Here is a 21,450-nt window from a genome sequence, read left to right on the forward strand (position 1 = left end):
TTACTACCAACGTCTCTATCAGTGAATATATCACCAAGTACAGGGCAACCTATCTTAAACTTATAAAATCAGCTAAAAAAGTCTACTACCAAAACCGTCTAGGAAGCTCTAAGAGTGTTGCACAAGAAACTTGGTCCATAATAAACGATCTTCGTAATAAAACCCGCACTGCTCAAACATTTTCCCTTGCAGACCCTGAAAATCTAAATGAATACTTTGTTAATGTGAGTAAAAATATTACATCAACTATTTTGCCACAAAAAGATCCCATTTCCTGTCTCCCGAATTCAAGAAAGGTCTCGAATTCATTCTTTATAAAACCAGTCGAGAAATCTGAACTGATCCAAACAATCAGTAGTATCAAAAGCAAATCTTCCTGTAGTACTGATGGTCTATCGATAAAATTTTTTTCTAATCTCCCAGAAAATGTGTTGGAAGTCCTCATCTCACTGACTAATGATTCTTTTGAGAAAGGCAAATTTCCAGAGAGCCTAAAGACTGCCATCATTATTCCTCTTTATAAGGGTGGTGAAATATACAGGGTGTCCTGAAAAGATTGGTCATAAATTATACCACACATTCTGGGGTCAAAAATAGTTCGATTGAACCTAACTTACCTTAGTACAAATGTGCTCACAAAAAAAAGTTACAGCCCTTTGAAGTTACAAAATGAAAATCGATTTTTTTTCAATATATCGAAAACAATTAGAGATATTATATTAAAAATGGACATGGGGCATTCTTATGGCAGGAACATCTTAAAACAAAATTATAGTGAAATTTGTCCACCCCATAAAAATTTTATGGGGGTTTTGTTCCCTTAAACCCTCCCAAACTTTTGTGTACGTTCCAATTAATTCATTATTGTGGTACCACTAGTTAAACACAACGTTTCTGAAACTTTTTTACCTCTCGGTATTTTTTAGATAAGCCAGTTTTTATCGGCATGCGGCTTCTTTTTTAATATGTTTACATAAAAATTTTATGGGGGTTTGCTCCTTTAAACCCCCCAAATCTTTGTGTACGTTCCAATTAAACTATTATTGTGGTACCATTAGGTAAACACAGTGTTTTTAAAACATTTTTGCCTCTTAGTCTTTTTTTGGTAAGTCACCTTTTATAGAGATGGCTTCTTTTTCAAAATATACCTAATAATGTAAATTATAAATAAATTTTCAGATTACTAACAGCTCTCTACAGGGTGTAACAAAAATACAGGTCATAAATTAAATCACCTATTCTGGGACCAAAAATAGTTCGAATGAACCTAACTTACCTTAGTACAAATATGCACATAAAAAAAGTTACAGCCCTTTGAAGTTACAAAATGAAAATGGATTTTTTCGAATATATCGAAAACTATTAAAGATTTTTTATTGTAAATGGACATGTGGCATTTTTATGGCAGCAATATCTTAAAGAAAAATTATAATGAAATTTGTGCACCCCATAAAAATTTTATGGGGGTTTTGTTCCCTTAAGCTCCCCCAAACTTTTGTGTACGTTCCAATTAAATTATTATTGTGATACCATTAGTTAAATACAATATTTTTAAAACTTTTTTGGCTCCTAGTATTTTTTCGACAAGGCAGTTTTTATCGAGTTGCGGCTTCTTTTCTAATATGTTTACATAAAGGTTTTATGGGGGTTTTGTTCCTTTAAACCCCCCAAATGGTTGTGTACGTTCCAATTAAACTATTACTGAGATACAATTAGTTAAACACAGTGTTTTTAAAACCTTTTTGGTTCTTTGTATTTTTTCGATAAAGCACCTTTTATCGAGATGTGGCTTCTTTTATAATATGGTTCAAAATATACCTAAAAATGTAAATCACAAATAAATTGTCCTATTATTATCAAGTCTCCATAATCGTACTTTGCCATATACAAATATGTGGTGGATTTGACAAATATGCAAAATATCTCGATAAAAACTGACTTTTCGAAAAAGTACTAAGAAGCAAAAAAATTTTTAAAACATTGTGTTTAACTAATGGTACTACAATAATAATTAAATTGGAACGTACACAAAAGTTTGGGGGTTTAAAGGAACAAAACCCCCATAAAATTTTTATGGGGTGTCTAAATTTCACTATAATTTTTTCTTAACATACTACTACCATAAGAATGCCACATGTTCATTTTCAATAAAAAATCTCCAATAGTTTTCGATATATTGGAAAAAATCGATTTTCATTTTCTAATTTCAAAGGGTTGTAACTTTTTTTATGTGCACATTTGTACTAAGGTAAGTTAGGTTCAATAGAACTCATTTTTGGTCTCAGAATATGTTACTAAAGTTATGACCTGTATTTTTGTTACACCCTGTATAATCGTACTTAATAACCATATACAAATATGTGGTGGATTCGACAAATATTCAAATATTTCCATAAACACTGGCTTATCGAAAAATTACTAAGAGGCAAAAAAGTTTTAAAATGCTGTGTTTACCTAATAGTGCAACAATATTAATTTAATTGGAACGTACACAAAAGTCTGGGGGGGGGGGTTTAAGGGAACAAAACCCCCATAAAATGTTTATGTGGTGCACAAATTTCACTTTAATTTTGTTGTAAGATGTTGCTACTGTAAGAATGCCGCATGTTCATTTTCAATAAAAAATCTATAAGAGTTTTCGATATATGAAAAAAAAATCGATTTTCAGTTTGTAACTTCAAAGGACTGTAACTTTTTTTTGTGCACTGTTGTATATAGGTAAGTGAGGTTCAATCAACGTATTTTTGACCTAAGAATCTGTGGTATAATTTATGACCAATCCTTTCGAAACACCCTGTATAATACCTGCAACTATAGACCTATTGCACTACTACCGGTACTTTCCAAAATTATTGAGAGACTCATAAAAGCCCGACTTATGTCCTTTCTCCTTGAAAACAACATTTTATCACAAAATCAGTTCGGCTTTTTAAATAATAAATGCACCACTGATGCCATCTTTTCTGTACTACATGAGGTTTATCAAGCAGTGAACAATAATCTTTACACTGCCACCGTTTTTTGTGACTGTTACTACGCCAAAGCTTTTGATTGTGTAAATCACATTTTGATAAAAAAACTAAATTTCTACGGAATTCGAGGTAGTTCTTTGAATTGGTCCCAATCTTACTTGGATGATAGGAAACAACTGGCTAGAGCAAATGACACAGACTCTAGTCTCAAAAACATTGTATGTGGGGTACCTCAAGGATCAGTATTGGGTCCTCTATTTTCCTTATCTTTACTAGTGACATCACTAGTTTAAAAATCGATGGAAAAATCTTTTTTTTTTTCTTCATTTGCAACTTTCGCCCCCTTTCGCCCTTTGTCCTTTCCACCTAGTTTCTTGAATACAAGCAATTTGAACTCTTCTTCGTTTGAGCGTATCCACTAACTCCAGACTCTTACCTGTAAGACTACCAAGATTCCAAGACCCTATCCTGATTTTTCTTACCTGCAATGGTGTTCCCCCTGAGATAGACCTCACCCGGAGATCCGAATGGAGGCTCATTTTACTTCCGGAACATTTTACCTCAGGAGATGCCATCATTTCAAGTTTTTATTGCGTTTGGAGAAGGTCTTTTCATTATTATGGCCTGAAAAGATTTTGTTTGGATATTTGATGCCTGAATGCCTTTTATATCAGCACCATACCCTGCCCTGCACGTTTAGCCAATACACCACCAATCTTACTAAAAATCTATCTACTTTACCAACTAAAAAAGAGATATTGAAGAAAAATACATCTTATGCCACCGCAAGTACCCAAACTAAAGAGCCCCGACATTTCGACCAAGTCGAGAGCAAAAGCCAAAAATTACAGACGACAAATGTCACTTTGTGGTTATTAGTAACTTGAACCCAACGTACACCCCTATACAAGTCGTTCACTATATTAAAAAGAAGCTAGGCATTAAGGAATATATTAGATATTACGCACTCCTTAAAGATGCCGACACAACAACTGGCTCTTTGTTCAAAATAGGTATAAAATCTAAAACATCGATTAGCTTATTATTTAATAAGGAAATTTGGCCACCTAATGTTAACATTAAATGATCTTCCTATTCTGAACCAACGCTTTCATCTGAGTCACATAAGAATCCGAAGAATCTCAGAAGCCCTGTCACCTTGGAAAATCCAATTACCAATTCACGAAAGGACAAAGATGAAGTAGAAAACACAAAAATAAACGTACAGACGATCGGCCATCGAAGTTTGTAAATCTAAGAATCCGTTCCATTCGCCTATAAATTTCATTAAGAAGGATACTTTAGAACCATCGATAAATCTGTATCCTTTGAATTAACCAACAACTCGAATAGTCGATATCTTCTAGCCAGATTAAGGAAACCGGATATCTTAAAAGCCATTAAACTTCATCTTGGTTATCTACACGACCAACCTGCCTCAGTGTTCTATGGTGGATTTACCAACACAAGCGTTAAACTCTTTTTGGCTTCCGAGGGACTTCCTACTAAAACTGAAGATCTACGACAAATTCTGCTTGAATTTGACAATGCCTAGGAAATTGGTCCAGATGAGGTGGAAGCTGATCTTGCTGCTTTTATGCCCTTTCTCACTTCTGAAAGGATTATACACCTGCAAAAATCAAGGGAATGTCACCCAAATTACTATTCCGCTGTCTCTCCAAAACGAAATTTTTAAACATCACGACGTGTTCTGAGGGACTAGAATCCTCAAATTGTTTTAGTGATAACAGCTTTAGCATGGTTCTGATAAATGTTCGTTCTATAAGATACAAAACTGATGAATTGTTTTTGTTCCTAGAGGAATTGGGATTTCCCCCGGTAGTTGCGGTTAGAGAGCACTGGCTTGAAGTCAACGAGCCTTTTTTAGTAGAAAAATACACCACAATTGCTAGGTATGATCGTCCAAGCCCAGGTTGTGATTCTACCTACGAGCAATAAGAATCTCAATCTTTATATTATTTACATTTACAGATCACCTGACTCTTCCTTGGAACTATTTTTTCAGAACCTGCTAAATTTGTTAGATGACCTGCCCCATAAAAGTAGAAAAATTTTATGCGGAAACTTAAACATTGATTATGCTGCTGCTTGTGCTACACAAATATCCTTGATCAACATAGTTGAATCGTATGGTCTAACAATGCACGTTGATTCTCCTACAAGGATTACAAAAACTTCATCTACTATAATTGATTATACTGTCTCAGATTTCTCACCCCTTGATGTCCACTCTACAATTAATAATACTGGACTATCTGATCATGATGCAGTTTATACGAAGTTTAATATCTTTAGCAAACCCTCCTCGAAAACCCGACGTCTAGGCAGGATTTTTTCTACCCGGAACTTTCGTAATTTCCAAAATTTATGCTTAACCTCTGAGTGGCACTTTCCTGCTATGGACGTGGATAATAATTTCAGTGCTTTTTTAGATAAGATTGTCTGTATCTGCAATAAAGCATTTCCTCTAATTCCAATTAAGCCAAAACATCGCAAACCTTGGACTACTAAAGGTATCCGAATATCTTCCAAGAATATGCGTTCTCTACTCTACATCAAGAAATTTACTACCAACGTCTCTATCAGTGAATATATCACCAAGTACAGGGCAACCTATCTTAAACTTATAAAATCAGCTAAAAAAGTCTACTACCAAAACCGTCTAGGAAGCTCTAAGAGTGTTGCACAAGAAACTTGGTCCATAATAAACGATCTTCGTAATAAAACCCGCACTGCTCAAACATTTTCCCTTGCAGACCCTGAAAATCTAAATGAATACTTTGTTAATGTGAGTAAAAATATTACATCAACTATTTTGCCACAAAAAGATCCCATTTCCTGTCTCCCGAATTCAAGAAAGGTCTCGAATTCATTCTTTATAAAACCAGTCGAGAAATCTGAACTGATCCAAACAATCAGTAGTATCAAAAGCAAATCTTCCTGTAGTACTGATGGTCTATCGATAAAATTTTTTTCTAATCTCCCAGAAAATGTGTTGGAAGTCCTCATCTCACTGACTAATGATTCTTTTGAGAAAGGCAAATTTCCAGAGAGCCTAAAGACTGCCATCATTATTCCTCTTTATAAGGGTGGTGAAATATACAGGGTGTCCCGAAAAGATTGGTCATAAATTATACCACACATTCCGGGGTCAAAAATAGTTCGATTGAACCTAACTTACCTTAGTACAAATGTGCTCACAAAAAAAAGTTACAGCCCTTTGAAGTTACAAAATGAAAATCGATTTTTTTTCAATATATCGAAAACAATTAGAGATATTTTATTAAAAATGGACATGGGGCATTCTTATGGCAGGAACATCTTAAAACAAAATTATAGTGAAATTTGTCCACCCCATAAAAATTTTATGGGGGTTTCGTTCCCTTAAACCCTCCCAAACTTTTGTGTACGTTCCAATTAATTCATTATTGTGGTACCACTAGTTAAACACAACGTTTCTGAAACTTTTTTACCTCTCGGTATTTTTTAGATAAGCCAGTTTTTATCGGCATGCTGCTTCTTTTTTAATATGTTTACATAAAAATTTCATGGGGGTTTGCTCCTTTAAACCCCCCAAATCTTTGTGTTCGTTCCAATTAAACTATTATTGTGGTACCATTAAGTAAACACAGTGTTTTTAAAACATTTTTGCCTCTTAGTCTTTTTTTGGTAAGTCACCTTTTATAGAGATGGCTTCTTTTTCAAAATATACCTAATAATGTAAATTATAAATAAATTTTCAGATTACTAACAGCTCTCTACAGGGTGTAACAAAAATACAGGTCATAAATTAAATCACCTATTCTGGGACCAAAAATAGTTCGAATGAACCTAACTTACCTTAGTACAAATATGCACATAAAAAAAGTTACAGCCCTTTGAAGTTACAAAATGAAAATGGATTTTTTCGAGTATATCGAAAACTATTAAAGATTTTTTATTGTAAATGGACATGTGGCATTTTTATGGCAGCAATATCTTAAAGAAAAATTATAGTGAAATTTGTGCACCCCATAAAAATTTTATGGGGGTTTTGTTCCCTTAAGCTCCCCCAAACTTTTGTGTACGTTCCAATTAAATTATTATTGTGATACCATTAGTTAAATACAATATTTTTAAAACTTTTTTGGCTCCTAGTATTTTTTCGACAAGGCAGTTTTTATCGAGTTGCGGCTTCTTTTCTAATATGTTTACATAAAGGTTTTATGGGGGTTTTGTTCCTTTAAACCCCCCAAATGGTTGTGTACGTTCCAATTAAACTATTACTGTGATACCATTAGTTAAACACAGTGTTTTTAAAACCTTTTTGGTTCTTTGTATTTTTTCGATAAAGCACCTTTTATCGAGATGTGGCTTCTTTTATAATATGGTTCAAAATATACCTAAAAATGTAAATCACAAATAAATTGTCCTATTATTATCAAGTCTCCATAATCGTACTTTGCCATATACAAATATGTGGTGGATTTGACAAATATGCAAAATATCTCGATAAAAACTGACTTTTCGAAAAAGTACTAAGAGGCAAAAAATTTTTAAAACATTGTGTTTAACTAATGGTACTACAATAATAATTAAATTGGAACGTACACAAAAGTTTGGGGGGTTTAAAGGAACAAAACCCCCATAAAATTTTTATGGGGTGTCTAAATTTCACTATAATTTTTTCTTAAGATACTACTACCATAAGAATGCCACATGTTCATTTTCAATAAAAAATCTCCAATAGTTTTCGATATATTGGAAAAAATCGATTTTCATTTTCTAACTTCAAAGGGTTGTAACTTTTTTTATGTGCACATTTGTACTAAGGTAAGTTAGGTTCAATAGAACTAATTTTTGGTCTCAGAATATGTGATTAAAGTTATGACCTGTATTTTTGTTACACCCTGTATAATCGTACTTAATAACCATATACAAATATGTGGTGGATTCGACAAATATTCAAATATTTCGATAAACACTGGCTTATCGAAAAATTACTAAGAGGCAAAAAAGTTTTAAAATACTGTGCTTACCTAATAGTGCAACAATATTAATTTAATTGGAACGTACACAAAAGTCTGGGGGGGGGTTTAAGGGAACAAAACCCCCATAAAATTTTTATGTGGTGCACAAATTTCACTTTAATTTTGTTGTAAGATGTTGCTACTGTAAGAATGCCGCATGTCCATTTTCAATAAAAAATCTATAAGAGTTTTCGATATATGAAAAAAAATCGATTTTCAGTTTGTAACTTCAAAGGACTGTAACTTTTTTTGTGCACTGTTGTATATAGGTAAGTGAGGTTCAATCAACGTATTTTTGACCTCAGAATCTGTGGTATAATTTATGACCAATATTTTCGAAACACCCTGTATAATACCTGCAACTATAGACCTATTGCACTACTACCGGTACTTTCCAAAATTATTGAGAGACTCATAAAAGCCCGACTTATGTCCTTTCTCCTTGAAAACAACATTTTATCACAAAATCAGTTCGGCTTTTTAAATAATAAATGCACCACTGATGCCATCTTTTCTGTACTACATGAGGTTTATCAAGCAGTGAACAATAATCTTTACACTGCCACCGTTTTTTGTGACTGTTACTACGCCAAAGCTTTTGATTGTGTAAATCACATTTTGATAAAAAAACTAAATTTCTACGGAATTCGAGGTAGTTCTTTGAATTGGTCCCAATCTTACTTGGATGATAGGAAACAACTGGCTAGAGCAAATGACACAGACTCTAGTCTCAAAAACATTGTATGTGGGGTACCTCAAGGATCAGTATTGGGTCCTCTATTTTCCTTATCTTTACTAGTGACATCACTAGTTTAAAAATCGATGGAAAAATCTTTTTTTTTTTCTTCATTTGCAACTCTTCGTGCTACTATAACTTCTGATCTACTTACAATAAAAACCTGGTCTGACTCTAATTTACTCTGGTTTAACGTAGATAAAACAGTAGCATTATCTTATAATGGAGCTCTCCAACCCTTACCTCTTAATAACAGCCAGATCAATACTGTTGATTCTGTAAAATTTCTTGGGTTTTTTAGACAGCAACCTTAAATGGTCCCTCCATATTAATTTGTCAAGGAAGAAACTATCTTCAGCTTGCTATGCTATAAGATCTGTTTCGAATGAACTCAATTTAGCATCTTCCAAAATAACATATTTTTCTTTGTTCGAGTCATATCTTCTTTATGGTCTTCCTTTTTGGGTTCTGGTAAAACTGCACAATTCGATGTTATTTTCAAATTACAAAAAAGAGCAATGAGATATCTGTTTGGCCTCAGAAGAACAACACATTGTAGAAGTTACTTCAAAGGTCACAGAATTTTAACCCTTCCATCTTTATATATTTTAGAAACTGTTTGCTTAATTCGTAAGCATCTACATGTCTTTCCACCAAGACCTAATCATGACTACTTCACGAGAAATTCTACCTTTGACGTCTATTTACCGACCCCGTCATCTGAGTTAGTAAAAAAATCTATATTATATTCCGCAAAAAAAACTTTACAAACATCTCCCTCTGCAAATTAAATCTGCAGCATCTTTCCCCAAATTCCGTAAACTGACAAAAGCCTACCTATGCGAAAGACCGTATTATGCAGTAGAAGATTTTCTTAGTCAATAACTAAGAAATTACAGTACACTTTGCACAAGTAGTATTTTTATTGTTATGTTTCATCTGTATTTGGGTGTCATATGCAGCAGCTTAACTTTTAAACTTAATTACTAGGTAGACTATGCAATTTTAAATTTATTTAAATTTTTAAATTTTGCAATTGATTAACGGTTTAACTTCATTATTATTATTATTTTTTAATTTATACTGACGATATATGTAATTTTAGTAAATTGAATTGTTATTGTTTTGTTTTCTTGACTTTTTGTAAGCTTTGTCGATAAAATTGTACAATTTTTCATGACAATAAAGCATATTTATATTCTATTCTATTCTATTCTCATATCGCTGAGTGCTTTCAAAACGTTGGTTATCGTCATAGCTGTCTTAATTTTATTCATTGGCACGCTGAATAGCATGCTTATGTCAACACCATACCAATCTAGCAAGATCTTCAACCATGAAATCCTTCTTTGTCCTGAACTGTGTTTGTCTGCTATTGTTTCTTGCATAATATTTTATATTATAGCAACCTATATTTGGGACCTCTTATTGCATGTCCGAAATACTCTAGCTTTCTTTTCTTTAGGCTTTTTATATTCTCATTGGTCGTGCTGAGAAGTTCTTATTGTGGAATTTCGAAACTTCTCCATCAAAGAATCTTTTAAAATTTTGCTATAGCACCATATTTCGATAACTTCGCAGCAATTTAGGCCAATTTTATTCGCAGTTCAAGACTCAGCACCATAAAGTAAAAAACACGTAGCAGTTAAGTAGGCGGATGCTCAATGTCAATTTTAGGTCTCTGATAACACTTTAGAACATAAAATAAAATCAACCAAAAAAATTATCAATGACTTAAATTATTGATAAGACGAGCAAAGGTATTACCAAAATGCTTCTAATTAAGCCAATAATATATATTATACCTATATAACTAGAATAACTTGTTTCGGAGTAGAAAATTGAAGATATAAAAATAGATGTACTTACTTCTCTGCAGTCCCATTTTGGACTCGAACATATAGTTATCACAGATAAATTTTGTGGGCGGTTAAGCCATACTACACTAATTTCTGTAGAGCTGATCCAGGACACCGCAGTAAAGTAGTGGTCGCTAAAAATTAAAACAAAACAATTACCTACAAGCATTACGATCACTTCATTAAAATAAAATAAAGCGCAAACAGTATTGGTGTTATTAATAAATATATTTATTCTTATATTTGGTATTCGCTTTTAGTAATGCCATTTAATTTTGCCAAACCCCTTGCGATAATCTATATAAAATAGCAGCTTATACAGGTCCACTCAAATTAAAATAGCAAGTAATAGCAAGTTAATACAGTGTATTGGACCTACATTTGAACTAGCGGACCAGTTAAAGGTTCGATATGACACCGTAAATATAGCAACGATAAATTATTTAACATGCAGCAAATAATTTACTCTTTTTGCGAAGCCCTCTACCTCTGGCCGAAAGGCCATAAAGTAGCCGAGTCGCGTACTTGATCGCTTATAAGTAGTATAACAGGGTTGACAAGTCCCGTTATAGTCTCTACATTTTCAAAACTAAGAGCATATACGCAAAATTTTAAGCTAATATTTAAATGCATATTTTTTCAAATTCTGAAAAAAACTAATAAATATTTTTGAAAAATTTAAACGCAGAATGAAAGATTGCATTATTACCGAGGGCCGAAAGTCCCTACAAATTTCTATAATGTTAATTTTGATAAGTTACAGGGGTGAAGAAAAAAGAGAAAATTGAGTGTGATTTTTAATTTCAAATATCTCATTCAAAAGAAACTTTTTGTTTATTCTAAGGTGCTTTCGGCCCTCTGTAATAATGTTATCTTTCATTCTGCTTTTAAATTTTTCAATAATATTTATTAGTTTTTTCAGGATTTAAAAAACCAAAACCGAAATAAAATTTTCTATTATTACCTATATTATGGACCCCCAAATAGGGGGTCCATCTACAAAACATTGTATTGATTACTTGAATTAATGAATTTTGTATTATATTTGTTAATAGTACGTCATTCGAATGTCGACTGTGAAAGGGTATTCTCCAAAGTGAATTTAATTAAAACTGACATTAAAAGTCGCTTTCATAGTAGTAGTGTCAATTCACTTTTATTGGCAACTCAAAGTATAAAAATAGTGAATGTAATAAGCCATAATTTTAACGTTACATCAAACGCGATTGATTTAATACCATCGTATAAACATGTTGATGATGAAATTGTAGAGATTCATTTTAAGAGTAAATAAAAGTATTTCCTGTTCCATTTGTCTTTTATCATTATTCATTTGTTAGTGCCACTATAGTATATAGTGTATATAGTATATAGTAAGAATTTTCAAATAATAACGATAGGGAATAAACCGTTTGTAAGCACAATGTTTATTGCTAAGTAATACCTAATAAACCTTTTCAGGAATATACAATAAACTTATTTCTTCACTTACTTATATGCTAGAATCACTGACTGCCTTTCTCTCTTAAATATAGGAGCATTCATTTGTTCTCTAATAATAATTAGGCTGTATCGTTTTGTAAATAATTAGGTAACATATAAATTTTTTTTTGGAACTAGTTGGGGTGCACTTTTTTGTAAATTTTTATACCCCTTTCATTTTACATTTACTTTCCTCCAAATATTTATTACTTGTGAATAAATATTTTTTTTACAAGAGATTTCTTGCATTTCACTCTTTTGCGAAAATACTTCAGAAATTTTCAGATTGCGATCTTTGTACATAGTGTAGGAAACAGAGCTTGAAACTCGCAAAATGGACACAAGTCCGGTTTTAATTTTTTTTCTGGTATATAAAGGGGTGCTTATTATGAGACTAACATTTTCTTAAAAATGTTCGCCACGGAACCCGGCAATTTGTGGTTTATGCGTAACGTAGCCCTTCCTGTGCGTTTTACAAAAAATTTACTTAATAGTAAAATGAAGAGGACTATATTTCCTACTATTTATTTCCCGACAGCATATGTCTATCACACACCGTTTAGCGGAGGTGCCGCAAAAAAGTTGAGAAATGTTTAAAAAAGATGTTAAAAAAAATTATTTTTCCCTAACTGTACTGAAAATTAAAAATAAGCCCTGCGGCAATTAACCACAAATAAGTGGCTGATTTTTTGGTATAGGTTTTAAGGGCAATTGCAAATTTGGTTTTATTTAAGGGCAATTGCAAATAATATTTCTTATGATTTATGCGTTTTATTCAGTTTGTAAAGATTTTTTTGTCGACATTGTAACATAATACATCTTATACACCTCATCCCTCGGTAGGCCGCAAGCTATAGTAGAAACGCGACGGTATGCCGCATACCATAGTATGACCCCGCATACCATAGTAGCACCTACTTGTTTGTTTTTAAATATTATTATCCTATTATTATATTTTTTGATCCTGGTTTCTATATTTGCTTTCTGAATTTCGGTGGTCATTTGTGATAATATTGTAAAAAATGATAAAAACAAAATCTAAAGTAAGGCTTACTTCCGTGCAATGACGTTTGGGGGTATCACTGGTTTCATCTTAATATTGGAGGTATCCGCAAGATCAGCAACCGTAAGTACCACTTGGGGATTTCTTGTTCCAGGTTTAGGGTACCTTAACGATCGAATATCTGGATACAGTCGTCCATCTTTTATAGATCCGTACCAGGGAAACCGCAACTCCTCAACAAGACTATCGTTAAAAGATGCAAAAACCATTAACATGCCATCTCTGGACATCCATATGGCAGAATTCGTACCCAATATTTCTTCTGAAAATGAAATAGTATATTAGTTGTTTCAATAAAAATTCGGCAACTCAGCGTTTCACAAGTTACAAATGTCAGTACACGACGTTTTGTGATTTGTTGTTCTCAATAAAGAGTTTATGAAGAAAATGTAGGCTGTGTATAAATCTATAAATCTTGAATGGGTTGCATGTGAGAGTTCATTTTAAATGAAGTAAAAGTCAGACTTACTCTCAATCTTTATTATAACTTCCGACGACCGGTTTCGCTCTTTAAAATTTGTAGAGCATCTTCAGGTCAAAGGTAATAAGTTACAAAATGATTAGGGTACAAGGAGCTACTAACTCAGTATTCATTATCATGATGTTTCTATTAAAGTTATGTTAACGGGATATGGTGGAATAGATGGAGGATGCAGCAAAGGTAAACAAATTTATGGGATTTAGGAATTCTTGACCGTGATGAGATAGTTGGTGTAAGTCAACCAACAAATCTGTGCTTGTTATTATGTTTGTGTAGTTCAAATTAGTGAATGACACATACAATTTTAATGTGTGTTGATTTTAAAGATTTTATTTCTATGTATTAAACGATTTTATTTTAATTTTATTTATATTTATATATATTAAAAGAATTCTATTTATTAGTAAATGTATGATTGACAACGTATGGATCAAAAATGTGGCGAGTATTTATTGTGTATGTTAGAACTGGATGTGCAGTTGTAAACTGAATAGTTAAGGTCAGTACTTGATCTTTGACGAGTATTGTTCCGGTAGATCGGATAGCTTAAAATTGTAGTTAAAATACTATATTAGCAGTCATATAATAAATAGCAATAAAAGTAAAAGTGAATGTGAATTAAATCAACAATGTAGGTAAATGAAACAACATTATAAATTAAAGGGTGGAGAATTGGAATAGATAGAAAAAAGGAATTAAAATATAGTACGAAATAATTGGTTGTGAATTGAAACTATGTTTTAAGTGATATAAGCTATGGATAAATATTAATAATCTATTGAACCAGATAAAGGAAATTAGTAGTAAATTATATTTTCGGGTATACCTACATTGTGTTATAAAATTTCGTCAATAAATAAATAAATAGCTAATTAAGTAAATTCACCTCACAATTAAACAAATAGAAACACACAGGACAAAGGACGATACAACAGATAATGAGGGAATTGGGTTGTTCTGGAGCACTACATTTGATTTAATTTATTTTAATTTTATAATTTTATTAAAATTATAAAATTAAAAAAATCAATACAGTTAAAATAAATTAAATCAAATGTAGTGCTCCAACTTAATTCACTCCTTATCTGTTGTATCGTCCTTTGTCCTGTGTGTTTTTATTTGTTTAATTGTGAGGTGAATTTAATTATTTAGCTATTTATTTATTTATTGACGAAATTTTATAACACAATGTAGGTATACCCGAAAATATAATTTACTACTAATTTCCTTTATCTGGTTCAATAGATTATTAATATTTATCCATAGCTTATATCACTTAAAACATAGTTTCAATTCGCAACCCATTATTTCGTACTATATTTTAATTCCTTTGTTATATCTATTCCAATTCTCCACCCTTTAATTTATAATGTTGTTTCATTTACCTACATTGTTGATTTAATTCACATTCACTTTTACTTTTATTGCTATTTATTATATGGCTGCTAATATAGTATTTTAACTACAATTTTAAGCTTTCCGATCTACCGAAACAATACTCGTCAAAGATCAAGTACTGACCTTAACTATTCAGTTTACAACTGCACATCCAGTTCTAACCTACACAATAAATACTCGCCACATTTTTGATCCATACGTTGTCAATCATACATTTACTAGTAAATAGAATTCTTTTAATATACAGGGTGCGCCAAACCTCTGGTCTTCTTTGATTACGGGTAAACTATGAGATATACAAAAAAATGTTTATAACAAAACTAACGTGTATCAAAGAGGTCTATAATTTAAAATTATTTTCAATTATACAGGGTGAGTCAGAACGACGGTATGAACAAAAGTTTTATTTTTTTAAATGGAACACCCTGTATATTAAATCATTTTTGAATATATTATTTGAAAATATGAAAAATTTGTATAAGGTCTTATAGGCCTAAAGTTAATAATTTTCGAAATATTTACATTTTTATTGAGAAACATGGTAATATTCATAGGGTTGTGGATTATGTTTCCAAGGAAATAAAAATTTAGGTGAGAGGTCAAAGTTTTTAAAATATAGTGTTATTTTTAAATAATTTAATATTTTTTACTTTTAGCCATAAAATATACAGTGTGATCACTATTTGCAAATACAAAATTTTCTCATTTTTTTTAAATGGGACACCCTGTATATTAATTTTGCGTTTTGTAGTAAATGTTACAATCTTTCTTTTGGTATGAGGTTGTATGTACCTAACATGTTTCGTTTTGTAGATATTTAAAAAAAAAACTATAGATTTTACGTGTTTGTGGATTTTTTATTTAAATTTTTTTTTTCAAAAAAAAAAAATAATTATAATCTGGTTTTAGAAACATACACTAAAATATAAAATATGAAAATAAAAACGTAATTAAAGATTAAAATAAATCGTATGCTAGTACAACTCAATTGAATTTAATAACTTTAAATTATTTTACAAAAAATATTTTACCATATTAATGAATGCATAAATTAGTTACTAAATTAAATAAACAACCAAATTTTAAATCAACCGTAGTAATTTTTCTACTACAGCAACTTTCCTGTACCAAATTAATTGTTAGTTATATTGTATTTACGAGTAAGATCAGTTAATAACTTTTTAATTTACCTACATCTTGAGAACGTATAAAGTATGCTTTGAAACAAATGAACATTATGGAAGTATATTAAGAAGTAAATAGTATCTATGTACCTACTCGTGTCACAAAAGCTGGTAATAATTTCTAATGGTTTCGCCCAAAACAAATGTCATATCCAAAAATTTTCCGGTTAAAAAATTAAAATTTAAAATATAAAAAATTGTTACAAAAATTTCAACTACAAAAGTATTACCAGTTTTTGTGACACCAGTAAATACTATTTATATTAATAAATAATTTGGATGATACATTTAACATTCATTTGTTTCAAAGCATACTTTATAATAATTTTTATATTTCCAAGATGTATGTAAGTAAATTTAAAAGGTAAATTAAAAGTTTAACTAAATACAATTTAACTAACAATTAATTTGGTACAGGAAAGTTGCTGTAGTAGAAAAATTACTACGGTGGATTTAAAATTTGGTTGTTTATTTAATTTAGTAAGTAATTTATGCATTCATTAATATGGTAAAATATTTTTTGTAAAATAATTTAAAGTTATTAAATTCAATTGAGTTGTACTAGCATACGATTTATTTTAATCTTTAATTACGTTTTTATTTTCATATTTTATATTTTAGTGTATGTTTCTAAAACCAGATTATAATTATTTTTTTTGCAAAAAAATTTTAAATAAAAAATCCGCAAACACGTAAAATCTATAGTTTTTTAAAAATATCTACAAAACGAAACATGCTAGGTACATACAACCTTATACCAAAAGAAAGGTTGTAATATTTACTACAAAACGCAAAACTAATATACGGGGTGTCTCATTTAAAAAAAATGAGAAAATTTTGTATTTGCAAATAGTGATCACACTGTATATTTTATGGCTAAAAGTAAAAAATATTAAATTATTTAAAAATAACACTATATTTTAAAAACTTTGACCTATCAGCTAAATTTTTATTTCCTTGGAAACATAATCCACAACCCTATAAATATTACCATTTTTCTCAATAAAAATGTAAATATTTCGAAAATTATTAACTTTAGGCCTATAAGACCTTATACAAATTTTTCATATTTTTAAATAATATATTCAAAAATGATTTAATATACAGGGTGTTCCATTTAAAAAAATAAAACTTTGGTTCATACCGTCGTTCTGACTCACCCTGTATAATTGAAAATAATTTTGAATTATATACCTCTTTGATACACATTAGTTTTGTTATAAACATTTTTTTGTATATCTCATAGTTTAGCCGTAATCAAAGAAGACCAGAGGTTTGGCGCACCCTGTATATAAATATAAATAAAAGTAAAATAAAATCGTTTAATACATAGAAATAAAATCTTTAAAATCAACACACATTAAAATTGTATATATGTCATTCACTAATTTGAACTACACAAACATAATAACAAGCACAGATTTGTTGGTTGACTTACACCAACTATCTCATCACCCTCAATAATTCCTAAATCCCATAAATTTGTTTACCTTTGCTGCATCCTCCATCTATTCCACCATATCCCGTTAACATAACTTTAATAGAAACATCATGATAATGAATACTGAGTTAGTAGCTCCTTGTACCCGAATAATTTTGTAACTTGTTACCTTTGACCTGAATATGCTCTACAAATTTTAAAGAGCGAAACCGGTCGTTGGAAGTTATAATAAAGATTGAGAGTAAGTCTGACTTTTACTTCATTTTAAATCTATAAATGTTTTTTACATAGAAGTAATTTTGTAGAAGTGGCTAAAATCACAAACCATGTTATTTTAATTGTATTGATTTTATATAAGTAGAGAAAAAAAGGAGTTCTCTACTTGCAAGAATCTCGAAGACTTCTATGATTATGGTTTATTGAAAACAAAATATACTACCCCTTTAAATACATAGATACATAAAATATAGTGAGACAACCAAAGAGATTGAGAGACAGCTGAATTAAAAGATCATCATATCTATAATAAGTACAAGAAGAAGAAGAAGAAAAAGAAGAAGAAGAATGAGGAGAAGATTAGTACCTAAAGGAATTAACGTATCCTCATGTAATTTATTTTGACTTACTACAAGCTTCAATGACACCACTGCTGACCACGTCAACAGTTCAGTCTCTGTTCTTCATCTACAACAACTTTTGTCACACAAAAGTTTTTTTTTGTCACAACCTCGTCATACAAAATTCCGATATGTACGTTTGAGACAAAAAACAGCTTATAAGAGTTAAAGGAAATTGCATCCTGCCTGATTCATTATCTTACTACAATAGTTTCGCAAAATATCAGAAAAATTCTAGCTTTCAGCAATTCCTGTGTAGAGGCCAGTACCAAAATGAATATATTATTAGTCCGTTCTTTAACGGTAAAATATTGCAAAACCTCTAAATTTTAAAGAACCGCTTGGATTGACATGGAATTTGGCATACACATAGCTGACAAGTCAAAGAAAAAAAGTGATATTCTGCCGATATGTGCTTTTGCCCTGGGGGTGGTTTTCACCCCCTTTTGGGGGTCACAAAATATTCGTCGAAAGAAAGTCAGGAAATGGATAAACTGGCTAAATTTAAGTAACTTTTGTTCTATAGAGTTTTTTCACTACGTCAATACTTTTCGCGTTATTTGGCAGTGAATATGTTCATTTTTTTCAACAAAATAACCACGATTTTAGACGGTTTCTCGCAAATAACTTAAATAGTAAGAATTTTATCGAAAAAAATTCTTAGCAAAAATATAGCCTGTAAAAAATTTAAAAAAATGGTGTATATATCACGTCTCTACATCTAGTAGAAGCAGAGTTATAGCTAATAAAAAATAGGTTAATATTCGTCAAATTCCAAATGGAATACTTTAACGTGAAATAACCAAAAATGAAGCACATTTCGGGGAAACCCACTGCAACTTATTTAAAGTGTTTAAAAAAAGCTTCATTTTTGTTTTATAAAAAAAATTTCTAGCGTCAAAATTAAACAAGTTACGCTCAAAATAAAGTTAGTCCCTTTTGGTTTTGGTAAAAAAATCGAGAAAATCACCCCCTAATTAGTATCTTAAATGAACTTAATCGTTACGACTTCACAAGTTTCTTGACTCATGTATATATTGTTTATATGATCTGTAAGTTTCATCGGTTCAAAGTCCTTATTATTGAAAGGGCTGTAGTTAAAAGGGGTTGGACGAGTCACTGATCACGAATGTATGCAAATTTAGAAACACCAAATCTTAATCAATTTTTGTCTAACAGAAAAACCAAAAAATACATGATATTCAGAAAAGCAAATCTTACTTTTTTTGTTTTTCGAGATTTTTGGTACCTCTAATAATTTTTAAGTTATTTTGAAAAAAAGGATATTTTTCAAAATTTATATTTTTAAAAATTTTACTTTGAAAACAAATTTTTTCAAAAATAAGCACTTTGAGTCAATGAAACTTACAGACCATATAAACACAACATAAGTAAAATAATTTGTGGAACGGTAACGATTAATTTCATTTAAGGTGCTAATTAGGGGGTGTTCTTCCCGATTTTTTTGCAAAAACAAAAGGGATCAACTTTATTTTGAGCGTAACTTGCTTAAATTTAATGCTAGAAACTTTTTGTAAGAACAGAAATAAAGATTTTTTTTAAACACTTTAAAAAAGTTATAACGGGTTTTCCCCAAAAAGTGCTTAATTTTTTGAATATTTCACGTCGAAATATTCTATTTGAAATTTGGTGAATATGATTCTATTTTTCATTGGCTATAACTCTGTTTCTACGAGATCCGGAGACCTAACGCGTACACCATTTTTTTTTACTTTTTATGGGCTATATTTTTGCTAAGAACGTTTTTTTCGACAAAATACTTACTTTTTGAGTTATTTGCAAAAAACCGCCTAAAAATGTGGTTATTTTGTTGAAAAATGGACATATTCACTCGCAAATAACTCGAAAAGTGTGTACTTGGCGAAAAAGCTCTATAGAACAAAAGTTACTTAAAATTAGTCAGTTTACCCATTTCCGGACTTATTTTGGACATATATTTTTTCACCCACAAGAGGGAGTGAAACTCACCCCCAGGGAAAAAACACACATCGGCACAATATCACTTTTTTTCTTTGGCATGTAAGCTATACGTATGCCAAATTTCATGTCAATCCAAGCGTTTCTTTAAAATTTAGAGCAAAAACCGTGAAAGAATGGACTATATAGCCAAAATGTTCATGTCGTTGGTTAAAGCTTCAAACATTGATGAAATTTATCATACACTTTTGGAACAATGCCATACGTTATGGAATGTGACCAAGATTTTGGTAAAATAGAAAAAGTAAAAAGTAAAATAGTTCAGGTCTTCGTTACAGAACATTGGAAACAGGATTTAGCAGTTGAACGTAAATAATTCAAAAATAATGGAAATCAAGCCAAAAAATTGGCAGAATATTTTATTAGACATTCCTCCACCTTCTCATTAATGAAATAACAAAACAAGAAAATAATAAACGAAAATGAGATAAAAAGTAACAGCATCAACATCAACAATGAAACCCTCATCGACAAAGTAATTATAGGGAATATTGAACCAGAGGTGGCAGAGAAAAAATGTTGAAAATGAAAAAGTTTTTGTTTTGTATTCTGATTATGATTTCTAGTTAATACGAGTAGTTTGGATATTTTGTGGATTTAAAATGCATATTCCTGTATACTACATAATATGTTTATTGTGCATATAATATATTATATACATATAGTTTTGGTACATTTTTTTAACTCTTTGATTGATGCTTGAAAATAATCAGCTAAGAACAAGCTAGTTGATCCTTGAATCGTTGCTAGAGCAGTTCGGACTGTTGTGTGTAGTGAAACACCAATTTCTAAAGATAATCATCATCTTGGTGCTACATCCCTTAGAGAGCCTCGACCTTCTCAAGCTTTCTACGCCATTCTGTTCTGTCCCTTGCTTGTATTTTCCAGTTGTCGACTCCGATCTTCTCAGCATCTTGTGTTACCCCGTCCATTCACCTCAGCTTTGGTCTACCCCGTCTTCTCATTCCCACGGGTTGCGCTGTTAGAATCTTTTTTATCATGTTTGATTCAGGGGCCCGGGCTACATGTGCTGTACGTCTTAAATCAATTATTTATCAAATACACTATCAATATTACTTAATCAACAACTCAAAATATTCCCGATACCATGTCAAATATTTAAAATTGTCATTATCTTGTCACCAGATTCTATTCGACTCAGTGCGTTTTATGACAAAGATAGCGAATG

The 21,450-nt window shown here is 31.0% G+C and overlaps 1 protein-coding gene across 1 annotated transcript in view; it reads right to left on the reverse strand.

Annotated features, from left to right (window-relative positions):
* The window catches only part of LOC114331068 (prolyl endopeptidase FAP), a 413,168-nt gene that overhangs the window by 143,439 nt on the left and 248,279 nt on the right, over window positions 1-21,450 (reverse strand). Inside the window, exons 4-5 of the mRNA XM_050644934.1 lie at window positions 13,134-13,404; window positions 10,608-10,731 (exon numbers count right to left, since the gene is read on the reverse strand). Coding sequence (XP_050500891.1) covers window positions 10,608-10,731; window positions 13,134-13,404 — 395 coding nt within the window. The remainder of the gene's footprint in view (window positions 1-10,607; window positions 10,732-13,133; window positions 13,405-21,450) is intronic.

Source organism: Diabrotica virgifera, chromosome 2 (genome assembly GCF_917563875.1).
Source record: "Diabrotica virgifera virgifera chromosome 2, PGI_DIABVI_V3a".
NCBI lineage: Eukaryota > Metazoa > Arthropoda > Insecta > Coleoptera > Chrysomelidae > Diabrotica > Diabrotica virgifera.